Genomic DNA, 23880 nt, shown 5'->3' on the forward strand with positions numbered 1-23880 from the left:
GTATCCCTTCTTAATGTACTTAAACTGCAGAAAAAGTGACAAAGGAACCCTTCAAAGATATTGGGATAGGCATGGTAGTTTAGCAGTTAGTGTAACGCTATTACAGTGCTAGTGACCCAGGTGCAATTCCGGCCACTGTCTGTAAGGAGTTTGTACGTTCTCCGTGTCTGTGTGGGTTTCCTTCGGGTGCTCTGGTTTCTTCCCACATTCCAAAGATGTACGGGTTAGGACACTTGCGGGCTGCCCCAGAACACTACACAAAAGATGCGTTTCACCATGTGTTTCGATGTATATGTGACTAATAAAAATATCTTATTTTATAAGTAAACAATTAAAATTCCCATGTGACATTCAGCAGTATATAAGAATAGTCTTATGAATTGATTGCTGTTACAATAGATTTCCAATGACCTGATAAATTTGCCTCAAAGGACCATTAGAACTTTAGTGGCTGTAATATCCAAATTTTTTTATTTACAGCGTGATAACGGGCCCTTCTGGCCCAACAAGTCCACGCCGCCCATTTTAAACCCAAATTAACCTACCCGTACATCTTTGCAATGTGGGCGGAAACCCACACAGACATGGGAGAACGTACAAACTCCTTACAGACAGCGACGAGAATCGAACCCTGATGGCTGGTGCTGTAATATAGTGGGGATGAACTTCAAACACACACTCACATACTCTTCTTCCCGGACATGGGAGCGAGGATGCCAGGGGACCTTGACTTGCCATAATTCAATTATAGTAACTACCAGAGAGGTCTCCCTGTCTCTGCTGCAGTGTATCCTTCTCAATTGCCTCCTCCCAGTGGCCAAAGAACTGTTCCTTCCATCACAGCATAAATTCAACCCATCCAGAGACACGATAGATATGATCATCAATATGTAACAACTCAGGGGACAACAACAACTAGTATACATTGTCTTTTCTGATCTTGTGAAGGTCTCTGACTATGCCAGTCAAGAGGGATTATGGATTCTCCTTGCATATTAGACTGCCCTCAGAAATTAGTCTCCATCTTGCATCTACTTCATGATGGCATGACAGCTCTGATCTTAATCAACAGACACAATTCCAGTGTAGACCGATGACAAGCAAGGGTTTATCACCAGCCAAAGTCTTCTGTCCATCTTTCAAATTCCTTGGAGTTGGGGATTGGGAAATAGTAAATGTAACTCCTTTATTCAAAAGGGAGGGAGATAGAAAGCAGGAAACTACCAGCCAGTTAGTTTATCTCCTAACTTTCTCTCTATGCCAGATAAATATATTAATGGTATTATAGCAAGAACCAAGAGATCTAGGGGTACAGATACATAATTTCCTGAAAGTGGCGATACAGGTAGACAGGGTGGTGAAGAAGGCATTTGGCACGCATTTGAGTACAGGAGTTAAAACGTTGGATTGCAACTGTACAAGTCGTTGGTGAGACCACACTTGGTATTGTGCACAATTCTGGTCACCCAGCTATAGGAAAGTGTGCAGAAAAGATCCATGAGGACATTACCAGGACTGGAGGACTTGAGTTATAAGGAGAGATTGGATAGACTGGGAAGTTTTTTTCCTGGAGCGAAGGAGGCTGAGGGGTGACCTTGTAGAAGTATACAAGATCATGAGAGGCATAGATACAGTAAGGTGGATGGTCACAGTCCTTTATCCAAGGTAGGTGAGTTTAAACTAGAGGATGTAGATTTAAAGTGAGAGGAGAAAGATTTAAGCTATTTTATTTATTAGTCATATGTACATCGAAACACAGTGAAATGCATCTTTTTGCGTTACTGAGAATGTGCTGGGGCACCAACATAGCATGCCCATGACTCCTAACCTGTACATCTTTGGAATGTGGGAGGAAACTGGAGCACCCGGAGGAAACCCACACAGACACAGAGAGGACATGCAAACCCCTTACAGACAGTGACGGGAATTGAACCTTAATAGTGTTATGCTAACTGCTACACTACTGTGCCGGGACCTGACGGAAAACTTTTTCACACAGAGGGTGAAAAAATTGTAAAGGAGGATACAATTACAATGTTTAAAAGGCATTTAGATGGGTAAATGGATAGAAGAGGTTTAGAGGGATATGGGCCACACTTGGGCAAATCGGACTAGCTTGGGTAGACATCTTGGTTGGTGTGGGTGAGTTAGGCCAAAGGACCTGTTTCCGTGCTGTATAATTCTATGACTCTAAGGCAGAGTTACCATGGTTTGTGAAAGGGAAATCATATTTGACCAATGTTATTGGAGCTCTTTGAAGAAGAATTGGTAGATTACCATATCTGTATTTCCAAAGGCCATTTGATAAGGTGCCACATAAATGGTTATTACAAAATGTGAAAGCTTATGGAGTGGGAGCGAACATGGTACTGTGGATCAAAGATTACCTAGCTAAAAGGAAACTGAGAGCAAGCCTAAGTGTTTCCAGCATGTTCTGTTTTTATTTCAGATTTCTGCCATCTATTGTTTGTTTAATTTTAAGTAAGTAGATCATTTTCGGGGTAGCAAGATGTTGTCAATGGTGTGTGTCACAGGGATTAGTGCTGTGGCCTCAACTTTTTATTTTATAAATGATTTAAGAGTGCATGGAAGGTACAGTATAGTTGCTTTATTTGCTGGTGACGAAGATGGGTAGGAAAGGAAGTTGTGAAGAGGACATAATGAAGTTACAAAGATGTTTGGATAGGTTAAATGAGTTGGCAAAGGTCTGGCAAATGAAGTATAATGTGAAAAGATGGGAATTTGTACACTTCAGGAGGAAAAAAAATGATAAAGAAGCAGCTTGTTTTGAATGGTGAAAGATTAGAGCTCTGAAATGCAGAGGGATCTGGGTGTCTTGTACAGAAGTTTGTTGAAAGTGGGAGAGTGGTTAATATGAGATCCTGAGCTTTGTAAACAGAAGTGTAGAGTACAAGAGCAAAGAAGTCCTGATGAACGTTTGCAAAACACTAATTCAGCCACAATTGGAGTTTTGTGTCCAGTTCTGGCACCACACTTTGGGAAAGATGTGAAGGCTTTTGGGAGGGTGCAGAAAAGTTTATCAAATCAAATCAGGCTGAGGGACTTCAGTAATGTGGATAAATTAGAGAAGCTTGGATTATTCTCTAAAGTGGTTGTAAGAGATCTGGTGGAGGTATTCTAAATTGTGAAGGATATAGACAGTAGATAGTGATAAACCGTTCCTGGTGGCAGAGGAGTTGAGGATGAAGGGACATAGAATGCAGGTTGCTGGTCAAAGAACCAAAAGTGACACAAGAAAGTGGAGGATCTGGGTTGTTGGAAATTGTAGTGGCAGCAGATACAGTTGTATGGTTTAAAATGGATGTATATTTGAAATGAGAGAATTTGCAGAGCTATAGCAAGATGGCAGGGGTGCGGGAATAGCTAGATTGATCTTGTATAGCACTGGTACGGATTCAAAGGGCCAAATGCCCTCCTTCCACGTTATAACCATTAATCTGGTGTTGGTGCCAGGATAAAATCATGGAGTTTCAATTGATTCTTTATAACCTGAAGTCATGTTTTGATTATGTGCATTCTCATTTCTTTCAGACAGATGTTGAAGTGAGTGGGTTTTATGGTACTGGTGCACCATGTATTCAGAGTGGCGGTCTCTGCAGCTCGTCATTCAGAGTGACAAAGGTCACATGAGCGTTCTGCATAGCTATCCCAATAACGTTGGCAAAGATGTGGCCCATGCTGTAGTACGTCCTCTGGGACAGGGGCTCAACAGTTCTGCAAGCAACAATGAAAGCATTCTAAAAACTGACAAAGAGGCAAGTTTGAAAACTGTTGTACTTGAATATTAAAATATGTTAAATATTTTGTTTTAAAATTCAACAGTTTATATTAGAAAATAAGCAAAATCTTGTTATTGAGGGAAAAGATGTCAGATTATTTGTTGTATTCCATATTATTTTGTATGTAGATTATATAGAGGAGGTCTTTCAGCCCTTTGTCCCTGTGCCAGCTTTTTGAAAGAACATTTCCTTTAGTTCACTGCTTTTTCCAGAAAACCTACAGCTTTCCTTTTCAACTACTGGTTCGATTCCCTACCCTATCATTTTGAAGATTCCAAGCAACTTTAATAACTCAGTTTAACATTTTCAATTCTTTAAATCCTACAAGAGTGGTTATCAAAGTCTAATAGATCCAAGTATGAGTGTTGGTTCTAGTCACCAGTAACTCTGTTTCTCTGGGGGCATATTTCGCTGAGGGCATGTTTCAGATCGCAACTGGAAAGGTGGCATCAAAGTGCCTGATTGAAATAGTTGACAGGAGTGGCTATGCTTGCCCCCTCTGAAAAGAGCTATTGGTCACTTGGGGCAGTATTTTATAAATGGAGATAGTGATGTGATTTATCTCCTGTGCAGGTAAAATGGACCATGGAGGTGCTATGTTATGGACTGACTCTGCCTCTGGATGGGGAAACAGTGAAACTATGCGTGGATGTTTACACCGATTGGATAATGGCTTTGGTGTCTCGCCGTGACTCTATCCCTCAGCCCATTATCAAAGAACCAAATTTATATGTTCAGACTATTCTCAAACATCTACAGAATCTGTTTGTTCCTAGGTAAATGCATGGATCTCTTTGTGACTTCGTTTGAAAGACCATGTGGTTTATTGAGTATGTATAATGAACTGTATCTAAACAAGTGTTTAGTTCAGCTGATGTAGTTTTATCTGAAACAGGAGACTGAGGGGATGTTTAATTGAGATGTGAAATTATAGAGTGGGTGGGAAGGACCTGTTTTCTGAAACATTGGGATCAAGAATTGGAGATATCATTTCAAGGTAATTGTCAGGAGAATTAGAGAAGGGAAGATAGAATATTGTGAAAGAGTCTAGAACCAAGTGTTGGATGTAGAAAAACTCATGGAGATTTTAAATTTTCATCTTTTTTTCAAACTAATGCAGACTAATTCCATAGATCAAAAGCTAGGAAATAAGATTAGGCTGGTTAGCACTTTTTTGTTAAGGTTTCATACCCCTCTCAGTTTTACTTTTCTTAGACTTCCTAAAAGAAGAAAATGTTACTATTTTACTATCATCACTTTATATTTCTGCCAAAGTTGAGTTTTCTATTCTCTGGATGTAGTGCAGTTTGACTGATTCCTAACACTGTGAATACAGACTCTACAAAGTGTTCAATAAAAGTAAAGAATAGTTTATGGAAGGTTATGTTGGAGTAGGTGAGTCAGGACCAGAGTAAATATTCTGAAATCTAAAAATTTAAGATGAACCAAAGGGATAGGCTGACTATTCTCTTGCATGTCCGTGTACTTGAATCAAAATTCCCATTCTTATTTCATTTATCTGTTTATATTTTATTGTTACAACAACATTTAGAAAGTTTGGTTTGGTGGCATTGCATCCATAATAACCTATCATGGGTTTCCAGGCAGACAAATGAAGAGCTTAATTGTTAGACAAACACCTTATAGGGAAAGAGATAATGGAACAAATAATCTGAATCAGTGAAAAAGAGAAATAATTTCTTTTTCTTTAAAAAAAAATCATCAATGACTGAAGCCACACTAACTGGAAATAAAATGTTGCACTACTTCATCTCATGTTGTTACACAGTCATAAAATTGTACAGCACAGAAATGGGCCCTTCAGCCCACCATGTCCACACTATCTTCACTAATTCCATTTGCCTGCATTAGGCCCATATCCCTCTACTCCTTTCCTATCCTAGTACCTACCTAAATGCCTTTTAAAAGTGATTGTACCTACCTCCACTACCACCTCTGGCAGCTTGTCCCAGATAACCATCACCCTCTATGTGAAACAACTTGCCCCTCAGGTCTCCTTTACATTTCTCCCCTCTCACCTTAAATCTGTGCCATCTAGTTTTAGACTCCCTCATCCTAAAGGGAAAAAGCTCTGACTATATTATCTGTGCCCTCATAATTTTATAAACCTCGATAAGGTCACTCTTCTGCCTACTACTTTCCAGTGAGAATAAACCCAGCCTATCCAAACTCTCCTTAGAAGTAAAGCCCTCCATTCCAGGCAACATCCCAATGATACTTTTCTGCATTCTCTCTAATGCTACCACATCCCTCCTGTAGTGTGGTGACTAGAACTGTACACTATACTCCAAGTGCATCATGACCAATGCTTTCTACAACTACAACATGACATCCCAACTCTTATGCTCAATGCGTCAGCCTATGAAGACAAGCATGCTGAATGCCTTCTTCATTACCCTATCCACCTGTGTTGCCATTTTTGGGGAGCTATGAAGTTGCATCCCAACTCCCTCTATACATCAGCACACCTGAAGACCCTGCCATACACTGTATGTCCTGATAGTATTTGAAGTCCCAAAATGCATTTCATCACACTTGTCTGAATTAAATTCCATCTGCCACTGCTCCTTGCAACTTTCCAACTGATCTATGTGCCACTGTATTCTTTCACAACCTTCTTTGCTGTTGACTACTCCACCAATTACTGTGTTATCAGCAAACTTACTAATCAGTCTACCTATATTCTCAACAAAGTTTTGACAAGCACCGCCTCCTGCAGTACACCACCAATTACAGACTTCCAGTCAGCAAATCCCTTCGACCACTACCTCCTATCACCAAGTCAATGTTGGATCTAGTTTGCCAACACCTTGGATGCCAAGTGCCCTAACCTTTTAAAACAGCCTGCTGTGTGGGGCTTCATCAAAAGCCTTGCAAAAATCCATCTAAACCAGTTCTAAAGCAGTGCCTTCATCAATTTTTCTTGGTTACCTCCTCAAAAAGAAACTGAATCAATTCTGTGAGAGAGAATCTTCCCTGCACAAAACCATGTTGACTCCTTCTAATCAGTCCCTGACTTTCCAAGTGAACATAAATCCTGTCCTTTAGAATTTTTTTCAGTAACTTCCCTATTATTGATGTCAGGCTTACTGGCCTATAGTTTCCTGGCTTATCCCTACTGCTCTTTTTGAAAAAGGGAACAACAGCTATCCTCCAGTCTTCTGGTGACTAATGAAGATGCAAAAACCTGTTAGAGCCCCACAATCTCCTCCCTCATCATCCCATCAGGCCCTGGGGATTTACCCACCTTAATGTGTGCCAATATCTCTAACACTTCCTCCTTCCTAACACAGACATGTTCCAGAATATTACCCTACACTCCCCTTCAGTTTAGGTGCTACCTGTCCTCCTTGCACAGGTCATCCCTGGCCTGAAAGGGATCCCAATATGTGAAGCCCTCCCCTCTACACCAGCCCCTTAACCATGCATTTGTTTGTCCTATCTTCCTTTTCCTATACTCACTAGCCTGTGGCACATGGAGTAATCCTGTGATTTTAAAAAAGTAAGAGTTCCTGCTTTTCAGCTTTCCACCTAACTCAAATTCTTTTTGCATGACCCTGCCTCTCTTACCTACGTTGTTAGTACCTACATGGACTTGTAACCTCTGGCCAATCACCCTTCCTTTTCAGAATGTTTTGCACCCTTTATGAAACATCCTTGACCCAGCCACCAAGGAGGCAACATGCCATCCTGGAATCTCACTCATGGTCACATAAGCACCTGTCTGTTTCCCTATTGAGTTCCCTATCACAGTTGCCTATCTAGACTTCATCCTTAGCCGCTTTACATCAGAGCCAGTTGTAGTGCCACTGACTTGGCTGCTGCTTCTATCCCCTGAGAAGCCTTCTCCATCACCCCTCCCCACACCCCAAAACATATCCAGAGCAGTGTATCAGGGGACTAGCCACCTACTAATCTGACTGAATCTTTGGTGTGACTACCTCCCTGAAACTCTGATCTGTAACACTTTCTGCCTGCTGTCTGCTCCTCAGTGAGTCCAACTGATCCATGCAGTATGAGAGGAGCTACAGCTGCATACACTTCCTGCAAACATTGTTATTTATTTACCATGTATGTTTTTAAGAAAATCTCCTTTTGCTTTCAGAACAGAGTACGCTCACAACCAAATCACATTGTGTCTGCGGGTTCTTGCAGCTGTTCAGAAATTGGCTCATGAGTCTGCTAACATGTCGAGGGAAACCTGGGAAGTACTATTGCTCTTCCTGCTGCAAATTAATGATACCCTTTTGGCAGCTCCAACAGTTTCAGGTTAGTACAAAAATCAAACACAACAGCGCCATACATCAGCATGTATTTACACTCACCTTTTAAACATAAGAATGTCACATGGCACATCGTAGAGGCAGTTCACCAAGCTAAATTTTACCCTGAGCCACAGTGGGATAACTAATCAAAACTTAGTAAATTTTTTTAAGGAGCATCAAAGGAGAAAAGAGAAATTTAGGGAGTGCATTTCATGGCTTGGGACCCAGGCAGTTGAATACATGGGCGCACACAATGGATTGGTTGGAAATCCAGAAAAAAAGCAAAGTGGAGGTGCACAGATCTTGAAAGGTTGTGCTGTAGGCTGTTATTGAGATAGGAGGGTGAGGCTAAGACAGGTTTGGAATCATGGGATTTTTCAGTTGAGGCATTATTCCACCTGAAGTCTTTATATCTGGTGTAATTGGTAAATGGGGTGGTAGAAGTGTGACTGTGGGCAGAGTGTTTTGTATGAGCTTGGATTGAAAAAAGGAAGTTGGGAAGCTGGGCAGGAGTGCATTGAATAGTTGTGTCTGTGCATAACAAAGACAGATGAGGGAACTGGCAGCAAATAGGCAATGTAGAAAAGTGTTGGAAGTGAGTCGTTGATGGAGCGGATGTGGGCTTGGAACCTTGGCTCAGTCAAACAGGATGCAAGGATGTGAAATTGAGTAACGTAATATTCAGTAGGTTAATATTTTATAATTTTTTAAACAACCTGAAGTACTTTTTTTCTTTATCCTGTATTGATTAATCCTAAAAGTAAGCCTTTTACTCTATACAGTATTACATTGCTGTAAAGTTACATAGATGTTCATTTAAATTGATTTACCCACAACAGTACTACAATATTACTTAGTTTAAAGCTTCCATTATTGTGTTTGTCATGTTCGTAATGTACTGTGCTGTTGCTGCAAAAAGCTAATTTTTATGGCATTTATACCCTATGTACATATGCCTGTGACAATAAACTTGAACTTGATTCCTATCTCCTAGGGCATACCAAAGTTGTGGCCTTGAGCCACAATATCTCTTGTTGGCAGGCTATATTTTTAACATTTAGCTACAGTGTGAAATCCAACTGTTGCCCATGTTCAAGGGATATGGGGCAAAGGTAGATAAATTAATCTGAGTTCAGGTCAACTATTATCTGAGTGGATTGCAACAGACTGAATGGCCTACTTCTGGTCCAATGTTGTCATTGTTCTGTATATCAAAATTGTCCCTCCATTCTCTCTTTGTGGGGTTTGGGGATAAAATTTAGATAGAAATGACACCATTGTTTTAATAACACCTTCCTTGCCAAAGAAAATCTGATGTATCGGGCTGAGCACTAATTGATCTTCTCAGATCAGCTGTTGAATGCAAGCCTTTCTAAAGTTTTGTTTCACTGACCTCGTAGTGCTTGAGATGGGAAATGCAACCATTGGGAAACTTTAATTTTACATTTGATGTTGAAACCGACTGAATGTTTTAGTATTAGATGTTACTACAAAGCCAATGCGTGTTGCACGTTCTATAATTGAAAGTTTTTTCTACATTTTGTAGTCATTAATATCTTAAGAGAACAGGTGGGGATATTAAGCCAATCATACCTTTGCCAACTTAGAAACTCTCCAGTTAGTCTTGCTTGCTCTTTCCTTGAAAATTTGTCTTTCAAGTATGCAAACGAGAAGAGAAAAATACTGTGGTTTTCAAAATTTGCTGATTTGCTTCTCTTTAGGAGGTCTGGCAGAAAATCTCGCTGATAAGTTAATTGGTGTACTCTTCGAAGTCTGGTTCTTGGCTTGTACACGATGCTTCCCAACACCGCCCTACTGGAAGACAGCTCGAGAAATGTTGGCCAACTGGAGACACCACCCAGCTGTGGTAGAACAGTGGAGTAAGGTCATCTGTGCACTGACATCTAGGTTAGTCTCATTGATTTTACAGTAGCAATAATAAGTTCAATTTGTCTCAGTCTTGCTGGACATAATGGATTATAAAGAACCTTTTGGAAGGCTGAGTCCTTAAGAACATAACAAGATAGGACCAGAAGCCAGCCACCTGCCCCGCCATTCAACACAATCGTGGCTGATCTAACCCAAGCCTCAACTCCTCTTCTGTGCCACTTCCACATAGCCTTTTCACTCTATGTTTCGATGCACTTGTGACTAATAAAGATATCTTATCTTCAGATAATACCCAGCCTATTTTTCCTACCGAGGTTCATGACTTCACACCTCCCCACATTAAACTCCATTTGGGAAATTTTTGCCCACTCGGATTACCTATCCATATTCTGCTGCAGGGTGCATATCCTCATTGCAACACACCTTCCCAACTATTTTCATGCCATTAGCAAATTTGGATGCCTTGCACTCTACCCTCACCTCAAATTCATTAATATAGGTAGTAAAGAATTGCAAGTCAAGAACTGATCCTTGGGGCACTCCCCTTTCCTGTCTGCAAAAGGCCCACTTACTTTGTCTTCTATGTGATGGATAGGCTTCAATCCATGTTAACACTCTCCCCCCAAATACTGTGAGCTCTTGCGTTATGCACCAACCTTTTACATGGCACCTTACTGAATGCCTTCTGGAAATACAAATACTACACTTGGAGCTCCCCTCTATCGACTCTGCTTGTTATATTCTCAAAGAACTCTAACAAATTTGTCAAATGTGATTTTCATTTCAGATACATAAGATTTTCAAAATTAGTGATGTAAGTGCAAAAATATCTTGCATTACCTGGTCCCATTAAGGTAAAGTGAAAGGCTTGGATTTATAATAATAACTTTCATAGCCAGATGTCTGAACGTGCTCTACACTGGTTGTGCGTTTCATATAGATGCTTCATCTTTAAAAAGACCTGCAGTGAGATAAATAGATATTCTGTTCCTCTTTGTTTTCATAATGTTGGTTGAGGGATTGATGTTGACAGACTCTGAGAATTGCCTTTCCATTCTCCAAATAATGCCTGGTGAGTACATCTCATCTAAAACTTGACCCTTCAAAGAGTGCAGTACTCCCTGGGGTAATGTTTCCCAACATTACTGGACTAAAATATTGCTCAAGTAATGTTGCCTAACTGGAGACAAGCTGTTGAGTAGTAATCTGTGCATTTACCTCTACTGTCTGCAGATATCTTTGTCTGTAGATTAATGGCATAAACTTCAAAATCAATTTGCTGCATTGTTGAACATAATGCTGAATGTGCTCCTGTGCACTTAATGTCAACCTTGATTTTGTGCAGACTCGGGGTGAAACATGAGCCTATGGTCTTGTAACTCAGGTGAAAGTGCTATCTCTGAGGTATGGCCAACAAACCAATCCAAAGTCCTGAACTAGGACTATTTCGACAATATTGCATTTGGGTCTTTATAGGAAACAGAGTGGAGATACCTGTCATTTAGATGCAGGTTTGAATTTCAAAGCATGAAAACCGCATGTTAATCTACAACATCAAACAGTTCTTTTATTTGACCTAAGTGCATCAAGGGTATGCATTGAATTGAAATGATTAAAAGCCAATCATTTGATAATATTTATAGTAATAGATTACACACCAGAGAAGATGAGATAAGATCTTTATTAGTCACATGTACATCAAAACGCACAGTGAAATACATCTTTTTACATAGTGTTCTGGGGGCAGCCCACAAGCGTCCTGGGGGCAGCCCGCAAGTGTCGCCACGTTTCCGGCGCCAACATAGCATGCCCACAACTTCCTAACCCACACATCTTTGGAATGTGGGAGGAAACCGGAGCACCCGGAGGAAACCCATGCAGACATGGGGAGAACGTACGAGCTCCTTACGGACAGTGGCCAGATTTGAACCTGGGTCACTGGCGCTGTAAAGCGTTACGCTAACTGCTACACTACCATGCCTGCCCATACAGTCTTTGTGTGAGCGTTCTCCATGATTTCATTCCAGGTTTCCTTCCTTTACTGTCACGGTTTCTTGTCCGGAGAGGGGACGGAGGGAGGTTGAAAGGAAGACTTTCTTCCTCAGGAGAAGCAAGCGGGCACATGCTGCAAGGGAGAAAGACAAATGGGCAACCTTGTGCAGGGAAATTAAAGAAAACCTGAAAATGTTTCTTTTTCCTGCTTTGTCTTTTCAGCCCACCTTGTCCATGCTGACTGTGATGGCTATCTGTGCTAATCCCATTTGCCCACATTAGGCCCGTATCCTTCTTTCCTATCCAAGTATCTCTCTAAATGCCTTTTAAGCATTGTTATTGTATCTGCCTGTATCACTTCCTCTGGCAGCTCTTTACATACAACCACCATCCTCTATGTGGAAAAACTTGCCCATCAGATCTCCTTTAAGTTTCTCCCCTCTCTCTTTAGATCTCTGCGTCTGGTTTCAGACTCAGTAATATAGTGTAGGTAGAGTGGAGATATGCAGTCACTAGTTTTGGTATAGAACAGAAGCCTTTCTTGCATTGCATCAAAATTCTGTTTTCCTTTGATAGGCTCCTGCGGTTTACCTACGGTCCTTCCTTCCCTCCATTCAAAGTTCCAGATGAAGATGCAAACCTGATTCCAGCAGAAATGGACAACGACTGTGTTGCTCAGACTTGGTTCCGCATTTTGCACATGCTTAGGTAAGAATGGTTTGTGTGCATTTCAGAGTTAAAAACATCTAAAGCCTGCCTTTTAAGCTGATAAAACCTATGTGAAGAGATTTAACTTGCTTTACTAACTTAAGTTGGTATCTGTGCAGAAAATCTATTTTGAATAAATTCACAGCAGAAAATGTGGCGATTATTTTTAAGTCATTTAGTTTATGGTTCCCAAGGCAGACTTTCAGCCTATTGGCTGCGTTGGCTTTTCCCTAAAGCAATTCAGAACAACCATTCTTTCGCCATAATTCTTTACCTTTATCAGTCTCAAACAGGTTTTGATTGTTCCTTTACAAGATGCAGAGGCTTGTACCTCAACTGCTTGTTTTGGCAGACACGCCATGCTGCAACAATCTTCTGCATTTTTAAACTGACTCCCAAGTTGGAAGAAATGAATTTGCCTTATTAACCCCATTCACTGTTAACAGATTCCAATGTAGCAAAAATAAGAAATTGCCAAAGTAGTTTCAGTCTGTGTGAATAATGTTCATTTGAAGGATACAATAAAGAAAATACTTGTATATTTGCTTTGAATAAATTGTATTTTAAATCCTATTATTTTGCCTCAGCAATCCTGTGGATTTGAGTAATCCAGCCATAATAAGCACCACACCAAAATTCCAGGAGCAGCTTCTGAATGTTAGCGGGATGGCTCAGGAAATGATACAGCATCCATGTCTCAAGCAGCTGCCTCAAATCTTCTTTCGAGCCATGCGTGGCATCAGCTGCCTGGTGGACGCCTTTCTAGGTGATGAACGGTTTATAATTTTTTTTTCTTTAAAACATATTTCAGTATTGTTTTCCGTATATTTAAAAGATGTTCTTCATTCCACATGTGAAACATTGGGTTAAACATCCTTTTCCAATGACCGACTGATCTGTGCCTGAATGTACAATGAGCAGGAATATTTTCTCCTCTTTAATTTCTCCCCTCATTGTGATTCAGTATATCTGGCTTCTTAGTTGACAAAGCATGGAAGTCGTAGTCCTAGAGCATGGGAACAGTGTCATGTCCCTGTAATCACCCCCATATCTCTTCGTTCCCATAATTTCCAAAAATTTATCATTCTATCGAGCAGACTTGAGGCTCTACAGCTGCCTGCTGTAGTTTTACTGACTTTGCTTAAAGGGTGTTCTGCTTTGAAATTCTGATCACAAACCTGCCTACTTAAGGTGGTGAAAATGAATCCAAAGACCAAACAGAAGAACTTGCAAATAAAACATTGCACAGTTTGGGTACTATAAAAATATCAGTTAAGGATAATTATTGAATGAGGCAACAGGCTGGTAGAAAAGTGGATCAGAGCGAACAAAATAGCCAATTTTAATTAAACAAATGATTTCTGGGAAATGGATAGAAAATGTAATAATCCTGCCATGCATTGCCTGTTGCAGAGCATGCACGTCATGGTGGATGTTCAAACTATCCACGCTACCATCTTGTCACTAGTAATCCTGCAACTATTAGGTAGCCTTGCTTTATACTGCATCTGTGCCAAATGAAAATCTACTCGCATCCTATGTTCATTCTGAATATTGTCTTTCATTACTACCGGACTCAATTTGTTGTACATATTTAATCTTGAATACAAAACAGAAGTTTCTAATCATGTCCAGCAATGGCGAGTTTGTAATTGTATCCAGTGCGCTTTCTTAAGATTAACTTCTCTTATTTGCTTCTACGCTTTGGAAAACTTTTAGCGGATCTCTGAATTCTTTAACTTGTAGATGTGATTTGTATTTTATATTTGTCAGTATATTTGGCATTTTTGCCACTTTTTCACACTTTGCAAACTGCATGAAGTGGCTGTTTTGCATTGGTAAGTTGCTGTGGGAAAGTGGTGATGTGTGCTCTCTTAAACCAATTTGTGAGCGTCATTCACTGAAGACAAGTTGTATATTTTTAAACAGCACCATGCTTCTTCTTGTTTCGTAGGCATTGCAAGGATCAATATCATTCGGGAAAGGTTACCCCCTTATGGTATAAAGTGTTGAGCATTTGTTAGATTCCACCATTGATCAGTAACATTTGAACTGGTATAAGGGTTACCAATGCACTCCTTGTTTCCTGCCAATCTGATATATGTTTAGCAATGGATGTTTAAAGCTGCAGTATTCTGTTCTATAATGGCCATGCAGATGTAAGCCAGACACCCCCAATAAGTGACAATTTTGAAATTGTTTTATTTATTGAACAACTTGGCAGGGGCATTACTAGAGTAAATGGTTTCCAGTATGTAAATCAGTACAAATTGCACCCTAACTGTTACCATATTTGGGTCCTTTAAAGTGCCTTTATTAATCATGTGCAAACATTTCTTTGTCTGCAGGTGTTTTAGAATTTTGAATCATTGTGATCCCTTGCTGTCCCTTCTGTGGAAAATATCATGCACTGACTCCAGCATCCTGTTTGACTTGTTTTTACTAATAACCAACAACAACAGTGCAAGAATAGAGCTCTTAAATATTTCCCTATTTTTGTCCATTTCTCTTGTTCTTAATCTATAAAGATAATTATGGGTGAAGGCCACTCAGTTACTTTTAAAAATAACAAAATTTCAGGCCCATCTCTAATATAACACAGTTTTCCACATTGAAAATCTTTAGTTTTATTTCCAGTTCCCATCTGCATGCAAAGTATTTACATTACCTGACTCTTTGTGGGACCCATTATTTAGTCTCGCCATAGGATTCAATTTTTTTCCCATTTGGGGGCCACAGTAAAAAGAAAATGTGTACTTACTGTAATTTGAAACATTTTCTAATTGGGCTGTGTACTCTGATATTACCCTACCTATACTACAGATTCGTAAAGAACATATGACCATACGTGGAATGGGATCAGAGGTAGGCTATTGGTCTCACAAGCCTGCTCTGCCATTTGATGAGATCATGGCTGATCTGATTGTAACCTTGACTTTGCATTCCTGTCTACTCATCGTAACCTTTCACCCCCTCATTTATCAAATATCTATCAACCTTTGCTTTTAAAATATTCTAAGTTCCTGTTTCTGCCATTCTTTGAGGAAAACTATTCCAAAGACCCTTTAAGAGGAAAACAAAATGCGTCATCTGTCTTAAGTGGCTGACTCCATATGTTTAAACAATGACTCCCAGTTCTAGATTCTCCCAGGAGGAAGCACCCTCATCCATCCTGTCAAGACCCCTCAGGATCTTGAGTTTCATTCAGTCTTCTCTTGCCCTTCTAAACTCCAGAAGGTGCCAGCTTAGCCCGTCCAAACATTCCTCTTAAGGCAACCTTTCCATTCTGAATGTTCATCCAGTAAACATTCTCTGAATGGCTCTCAGTAAACTAACATCCTTAAATAAGAAGACCAATACTGGGCACAGTACTGCAGATCTGTTCTCAACAATGCCCTTGTATCTGGAGCATAATCTACTGTTGTATTCAATTCCCCTACCAATACACATTGATATTCTGTTAGCTTTCCTAACTGCAGTAGCTGCATGCTGCAACCTCTCACTCTTTAGGTAATATGCTTTTCACCCACACATGTCAGATTTCTGCCCACTCTTATTCTGTACAGTATTTGTGGCATCTGCAAATTTAGCAACTGCACCTTCATCCAAGTTATTTACATAAATTGTAAAAAATTAAAACCCAGTTCCAATCCCTATGGTACACCATTCACTGCACTTTGCTAATGAGAAAAAGACCCATTTATGCCTTTTGTTTCCTGTAGCTAGTCAGTCTTCCATCCATGCTGATATGTTAGCTCATACACTGTGATCTTTTATTTTCTACAGTAACCTTTTGAGGTGGCACCTTATCCGATGCCTTCTGGAAACCTAAGTATAGTACATCTACTGGTACCCTTTTATCCACAGCACGTTACGTGAACTATAAGTAGGGTGAACTAAGGTAGGTGGGGACGTGTGGAATAGAGTTGGTGTTCTGGAACATAGAATCAGAGGATGAGTGGTACAACAGATTTTTATAAAGTTTTAGATGGGAAGAAAGCTCACTTGGAATTTGCAGTTTGTGGGCTTTACGTGTTCTGAATTGTGATTTGCTAATGATAGTTATCAGTCTACATAATTGACCTAGTGCACTCTTATCTCCAACTTTCCAATTAGTCTTCACTTCTGTCTAATAGTCAGCTAAAGAATGACAAGATATATTTTAATAGACTTCTGGGCCAATCTATAAGAATACTGCATCTTTAAGATGTTTCAACAGAAGTTGACGATAGAGGAAATACTGATTTTTGTTTCAACCCTTTTTCCTAATTTTTCTGATTCTCCTTTTGTGTAAATGAATATCAATTATTGTGCTCTGATACTGATGATTCTTATTTCACAGTTCAATAGTTTGCTGACTAAGAAACCAGGTCACAGCCGATGCCACTTGCAGCATAATTTGAAAACTAAATCTGAAGTCTTTGCCCCAGTAGGAGTTGGTATTAGTGAAGGAAAGATACCTTCAGAATTATTAGTCCTTGCGTTTTCTATCAGTTGCGGTTTGTTAGTTTCTCTTTTGTTTTTCCCTGCTCCTCTTCTAGAGGCAATATCCCAGCAGGCTATGGAACACAAGTAACAGGTGCCCTCTTTGAATTGTCATTAAAGATTGGGGATATCATCGAAAACTACGTTTAAAAACCGAGGATGCAAGCAGTAGAAATGACAAAAATCATGAGACAAAAGAAATGCATATTTACTGAAAAGGAAACATGTGAAAAGGAAAGTATTAAGGGTTGGGGAAGTGAGAGTAAGTGGAAAATTCTCTCCAAGGGTCAGCACAGGCATGATAGGCCAAATGGTCTCTTCTGCTTTATTTTCTAATATGCACTTTTGTGTGTGGGCCCTTCAGATTTAAATTGGGCAGGTTTTTTTGAGCACGCCCATGGAGACAGTGTTATTTTCTCTGTGGCACAATTCCTGAACTTTACAGTACTGCTGTGAATCAGGCGGAGGCCACCTCTAAGGAAATAAAATCTTTGTGCTTATTCCTTTCCCTCTTTAATTTAAGCAAACATAAGGGGCTTACCAGGGGAGATGCACGGATAACGGTTCCCCTGGCAGGAGAGTCCAGAACTCGGGTCATTGTCTGAAAATGAAGGATCAGCCATTCACGACTAAGATCCTGGTAGTGTAGTGGTTACCATAACGCTACTACAGCGCCAGCAACCCGGGTTCAATTCTGGCTGCTGTCTAAAAGGAGTTTGTACGTTCTCCCCGTGTCTGCATAGGTTTCCTCCGGGTTCTCTGGTTTCCTCCCACATTCCAAAGACATATGGGTTAGGAAGTTGTGGGCATGCTATGTTGGCGCCAGAAGTGTGGCGACACTTGCGGGCTGCCCCCAGAACACTCTACGCAAAAGGTGCATTTCACTCTGTGTTTCGATGTACATGTGACTAATAAAGCTACCTTATAAAATTTCTTCGCCAATAGCATAGTAAATCTTACCCAAAAGTGCTCTGGAGGTTCAGTCACAGTGACGGAGATCAATAAGTTTTTGAAGGTGTGTGGGGTTAGGACAGAAAAAATGATGCAGAAGTAGATCAGCCGTGTCTTTATTGAATGGTATAGCATGACGAGGAGCTGATAGCCTGCTCCTTTTTTTCTATGTTTAAGACCTTAATCCAAGCAGCCTCAAACAGGAATACAAGGCAAGTTTATGCAACCTTCATTTGAGCCTTAATCCACAAAGTCCAATTATCAGTCTGGTGAACCTGCATTGTATTACTCCAGGGTGATGTTGAATCTTAGAGCACAGAAGCGGGCTCTTTAGCCCACCGTGTTCATGCTGACCATCGAGTACCCAGGTATACTAATCCTATTTACCAGTTCTTAGGCTGTAGTGTTCTGTGCTAGTTTAGATACTTCTGAAATTTTGTGACCTTGTAGAGGTTTACAAAATTATGAGGGGCATATATAAGGTAGATGTCAGAGTTTTGTTCCCAGGGCAGGGGAGTCTAGAACTAGAAGGAAAATGTTTATGGTGAGAGGGAAGAAATTTAAAGGAGATCTGAGGGGTTAGTTTTTCCACCCTCAGGTTGGTCAATATTAGGATTGAGCTGCCAGAGGAGGTAGTGGATACAGATGCTATTGCAACATTTTAAAACTATTTGGATAGGTGCTTGGATAGGAAAAGAACAGAGGAGTATGGGCCTAACATGAGCAAATGGGACTAGCCTAGATAGGCAGCATGGTGGGCATGGATGAGCTGGGCCGAAAGGGCCCATTTCCGTGCTGTCTAGAATTCTGAGATTACCTACCTCCAACACCAACTTGGGAGCTGCATTCCTGATTCCAGTCATCCTCGGGGTGAAAATATTCTTTCTTGGATCTCCTTTGAACCTCTTTCCCCTTCTTTAAACGTATACCCTATAGTTTCAAACATTTGTGCTTTGACAGAAAGTTTCCTCTGTCTACGCCCATGTATGGCCCTCATAATTTTGTATAACTCCCTTCAGGATTCCCTCCCCTCAGCCTCCTCCACACAAAGGAAAACGAACACAGCCTATCCAGTCTCTCCTCAGTCGTCCTAGGGTACATCCTGGAGCAGCACAATAGCACAGATGGTTGAGGCAATGGATTCATGGATCCAGAGATTGGTTCAATCCTGACCTCAGGTGCTGTCTGTGTGGAGTTTGCGCATTCTCCCTGTGACCACGTGCGTCTCTTCCCATATCCCAAAGGCATGTTGGTCAATAGGTTAATTGGCCATTGTAGATTGCTATGATTGGGTGGTAGAATCTGGAGTTGAATGTGGGGAGGAGAAAAAGAAGCAAAATAAAAAGGAAAGTAGATTAAAACACAAAAGTGCTGGAGGAACTCAGCAGGTCAGGCAGCATCTATGAAGGGAAATGGGCAGTCAACATTTTCAGGTGGAGACCCTTCATCAGGACAAAGCGTCGACTGTCCAAACATCTGACCCAAAATGTCGACTGTCCATTTCCCTCCATAGATGCTGCCTGACCTGCTGAGTTCCTCCAGTTCCTTCGCGTGTTGCTCCAGATTTCCAGCATCTACAGTTTCTTGTGTCTCCAAAAATTGGATTAGTGTAAGTGTGGTTGATGGCCCTTATGGGCTGAAGGTCCTGTTTCCATGCTGTATCTCTCTATGAATCTTTGATTCTATCCTGGTGAATCTCTTCTGCACCTTGTCCAGTGCAATTACATCCTTATAGTGTGGTGACCAGAACTGTACACAGAGCTACACCCATGACCTAACCTATGTTTTATAAAGTCTTACCTCCTTGCTATAACCCCCTTGCTCTTTTATTCTATACCCCAGTTAATGATGGCATGTATCCTGTATGCCACCTTATCTTCCTGTGCTGCCATCTTGAGGGATCCTTGGACTTGTACACCAAGGTTCCTCTGTTCCTCGATACTCTCGAGGGCCCACCATTCATTAAATTCCATCTGCCATTGCTCCGTCCTTCCTACCAACTGATCAATATCAACTTGTGCCCTCAACTATCCCTCCTCGCCATCAAAAATACCACCAATTTTCATGTCGCCTGCAAGTTTATTCTTCATACCTATTATATTCATATCAAGTCATCAATGTTCATAACAAGCAATAAAGATCCCTGGACACAGGCTTCCAATCACAAAAACAGCCCTCCACTTTCACCCACTGTCTCCTATTACCAAGTGTTGATATGTCCTTTCTGAAGTGAGGTACCTAGAATGAATGAAGTATTGTAGGCTATGCTTGAGTAAGATTTTGTAAAGCTAAAGTGAAGCTCTTTTTTTTAAATCTTGCTCCATTGACAGAGAGATCAACGTTTCATTAACTTCTCTTTTTGTATCTTTGGAGGGAGTTAATCTGTGAAGGCCAAGTATTTTGTGAAGGGAAGTGTAGTTGCTAGGGAGATGACTCTGACCAACGGTGTGCAAGAGAAGATAAATATGGAAAGGGAATAACAGGAGGAGCTTATTCACTCTTCAAGTCTATTCTGCTGTTCAGTTAGATTAGGGTTATTTTGTGCATTAACTCCATTTGCCTGCTCCCATTCCACAGACTTTTAACCAATACTTTTACATCAATCTTGGTTTTAAAGTTTTCAATCATCCTCCAGCCTCCACAGCACCTTGATCAGAACACCTCTTATCTGCACTCATAAATATAATGCTAATCTTTGTAATATTTTCACAGTTTAACCCCTTTTGCCATGACATCATTACCATGATTCTCGCCCTAAGCTGTTTTGGATCTCTCTGGATAGATTAGCTAAAATTCCTTCTCCATAATTATTTTGGGTTCATAGAGCCATACAGCACAGAAACAGACCCTCTGACCCATCATGTCCATGCCAACTATCAAGTACCCATCTATACTAATCCCTTTACCAGCGCTTGGTCCATAGTTTTCCATACGTTGGCAATTCAAGTGCTTGTGTAGATGCTTTAAGAAATGTCAATCTGTAACACCCTTGAGAACTAGTAAGCAACAATGATACTAGCAAAGCATAGCAGAAAAGTATATATAATGATGATTTTCCCATTGAGAATCTAATATTTTGTTTTTACAATGGGCCATTTCTATTCTGTCTCTAAGTTTGACTCTTTTTTTGTCTCGGTGGATTTCATAATAATAAACTCAAACAAGACATTGAGAGGGGCTTGAGGGAGGAACTGAAAAGAATGCAGAAATACTTCACACTTTCCAAGAGTTATGAATATTATTAAACTGGCAGCCATGTGTTTGGTAAAAAGTAGTGCAGACAAAAAGCTATGAATACTTATAAACTTCAGTAAGTTCCTACGAACAAAGCATTGGTCCCAGCAGTTTGTGAGCTATGTGGGAAAGCATCCAAATTGCTAATTATTGCTTATGGAACTGCAGATAAGCTGCTGCTTCTATGGATCAAGCCATTTTCACTTCACAGTGACCCAAAAGCAGTAGTACCAAGTCTCGGGTTCTCTCTGGAGAGAATTAAAGCTAACCTGGCTGGGACTCGTTCTGTGACTTAGACTGGTGTGTAGAATAAATTAACAGTTCTGCATAGACCCTAGTATTCTGGAAGTATGTGCAGGTGTCCTTGGGTCTCCGTAAAAAGGGTGAATTTGAAAGATGAAATGCTTTTCTCCCAAGTAGGATAGAATTAACTTGAGGCCTTGGAATTCATATGACCTGTCAACAAATGATGAATTGCTTCCCTGACCAGATCTTCATGGTGTCAGAGTTACTTAATTGAGATTTATGGCTCTGTACAGCACCTAGATACATGCTTTTAAAAGAAAACCTTGTTAACAAAAAGCTGTCTCATGCTGCATGGGTGAAGCCAGCCATTTTAGTCAGCTGTTACTGTTGACTGTTTTCTATACTGTCCTGCACTAAACATTTCCTTTTCAAATTGTTACTAAACTGGTTGAGCAGGTTTTATTTTGATGGGTTTAACTAACATCTGGGAGTTAAAAGTGGTGCTTTATGCATCTATTTCCTTTTACAGGTATTTCCCGGCCCCGTTCTGACAGTGCTCCTCCCACTCCAGTGAATAGGCTGAGCATGCCACAGGCAAGCAGTACAATGAACACAACACCCCCTCACAGCAGAAGGATGCGATCCGTTACTGTTACAAAGGCAACTGTTAAAACAGGCTCAGTAAGTTGCTGTCATTTTACTTTCTTTATGTTCAGTGTTGTACCATTTCTTTGGCCACCTTGGCCCTCACCAGCACCTGATCCAGCTGGATTCATCTGAAGTTTTGGTCCAAACTGTCATCTGCACTACTCTAGGATACCACCATTGAATGGTGCAAAGTTTGTAATGATAGGATATATGAACAATTCTGCAGATTCATGCAAACCTTAGAAAAATCTGCCTGCTCCCTTGTATTCCAGTGGCTAACTATGGAAGTTGAGGATAGCACCAAGTTAAAAGAATAAGCATATAATTTTGCAAAGATTAGTGGTAAACTAGAAGACTGGGAAAAATTTAGAAACTTGCAAAGGATGACTTAGAGAGGAGTGGGTTAAGAGCAAACTGTAAACATAAACAGACAATAAGAATAAGAAGAAATTAGCGATGCAGCTGCTGCTTTACAGCTCCAGAACCTGGCTTCAATCCCAACCTCCAGTGCTATCTGCATGGAGTTTGCACATCCTCCCTGTGACGGTGTGAGATTCCTCCAAGTTTCTGCCACATCCCAAAGATATGAAGGTTGGTAAGATATTGGTTACTGTAAATTGCCCCTAGTGTGTAGGTGACTGGTGGAACATGTGGGGAATTGATGGGAACGAGGAGAGCATAAAATGGAATTGATTTAGGATTAATGTAAATGGGTGTTTGATAGTCAGCAAGAACTCGGTGGGGTGAAGGGCTTGTTTTTGTGCTGAGAGTATGAGACTGAGGAATTAATTGTAAAGTGGAAAATGGTTGAGACTTTTGAAAGAATGTTTTGTATCTGTGTTCAAGATAAGAGCATCTCAGTAAGAGGACAGAACTGGCCCAAAGGGAAGAAGGAACTTAAGATGATTGTTATCACTCTAGGAAAAAAGTAACAGCTGACAAATATCCTGGACCTGATGGCCTGCATCCTAGGGTCCAAAAGAAAGCGGCTGCAGAAATATCAGTCATGGTCTTTTAAATTCCCTGGACTCTGGTGGGGGGTGGAGTCCTAGCAGATTGGAAAGCCACAAATGTGACTTCCCTATTCAGGAAAGGAAAGAAACAAAACACGGGAAACCATGGGCCATTTAGTCTATCATACACCATTAGAAAATGCTGGAATCCATTATTAAGGAAGTGGTGAGATATTTGAAAAACCTTAATACAGTTAAACAGAGTCAATGCAGCTCTGTGAAAGAGGAATCAAGTTCAAAAGATTCACTGTAATTCATTGTGATGTAACTAGCTGGGTGGATAAAGGGGAACCATAGTGTGCTTTGTATTTGAACTTCCAAAAGGCATTTGATCAGGTACCGCATAAAGATTACTGCAGAAGATAACAGCTCATATTGTTGAGGTAATATATTGGCCTTTTTGGAAGGTAGCTTTCTATTAGTTAACCAAGAATAATTAGATTAAGTGGGTCATATTCAAATTGCTCAGTAGGAACCAGCAGGGGTGCCACAGGTATCAGTACTGGGGGCTCAACTATTTTCAGTCTATGCCAATGACAGATGAGGGAACTGAACATGTTGTAGCTAAATTTGTAAGGAGAATGGTCTGCAAAAGAGAAATGTTATTGCAATCTTGCAGCACACCTG

The 23880-nt window shown here is 40.5% G+C and overlaps 1 protein-coding gene across 9 annotated transcripts in view; it reads left to right on the plus strand.

The window, feature by feature from the left end:
* Positions 1–23880, plus strand: part of ralgapb (Ral GTPase activating protein non-catalytic subunit beta) — a 105026-nt gene that overhangs the window by 3793 nt on the left and 77353 nt on the right. For 4 of the 9 annotated variants that reach the window (XM_052031332.1, XM_052031335.1, XM_052031336.1 and 1 more), the window contains exons 2-9: positions 3553–3776; positions 4374–4576; positions 7927–8090; positions 9808–9994; positions 12545–12676; positions 13264–13442; positions 14631–14675; positions 22122–22273. In XM_052031332.1, the coding sequence (XP_051887292.1) occupies positions 3594–3776; positions 4374–4576; positions 7927–8090; positions 9808–9994; positions 12545–12676; positions 13264–13442; positions 14631–14675; positions 22122–22273 (1245 nt within the window). In that variant the 5' untranslated portion in view covers positions 3553–3593. The remainder of the gene's footprint in view (positions 1–3552; positions 3777–4373; positions 4577–7926; positions 8091–9807; positions 9995–12544; positions 12677–13263; positions 13443–14630; positions 14676–22121; positions 22274–23880) is intronic. The other 5 variants (XM_052031340.1, XM_052031337.1, XM_052031341.1 and 2 more) reach the window with 3 other exon arrangements.

Source organism: Pristis pectinata, chromosome 16 (genome assembly GCF_009764475.1).
Source record: "Pristis pectinata isolate sPriPec2 chromosome 16, sPriPec2.1.pri, whole genome shotgun sequence".
Lineage (NCBI taxonomy): Eukaryota > Metazoa > Chordata > Chondrichthyes > Rhinopristiformes > Pristidae > Pristis > Pristis pectinata.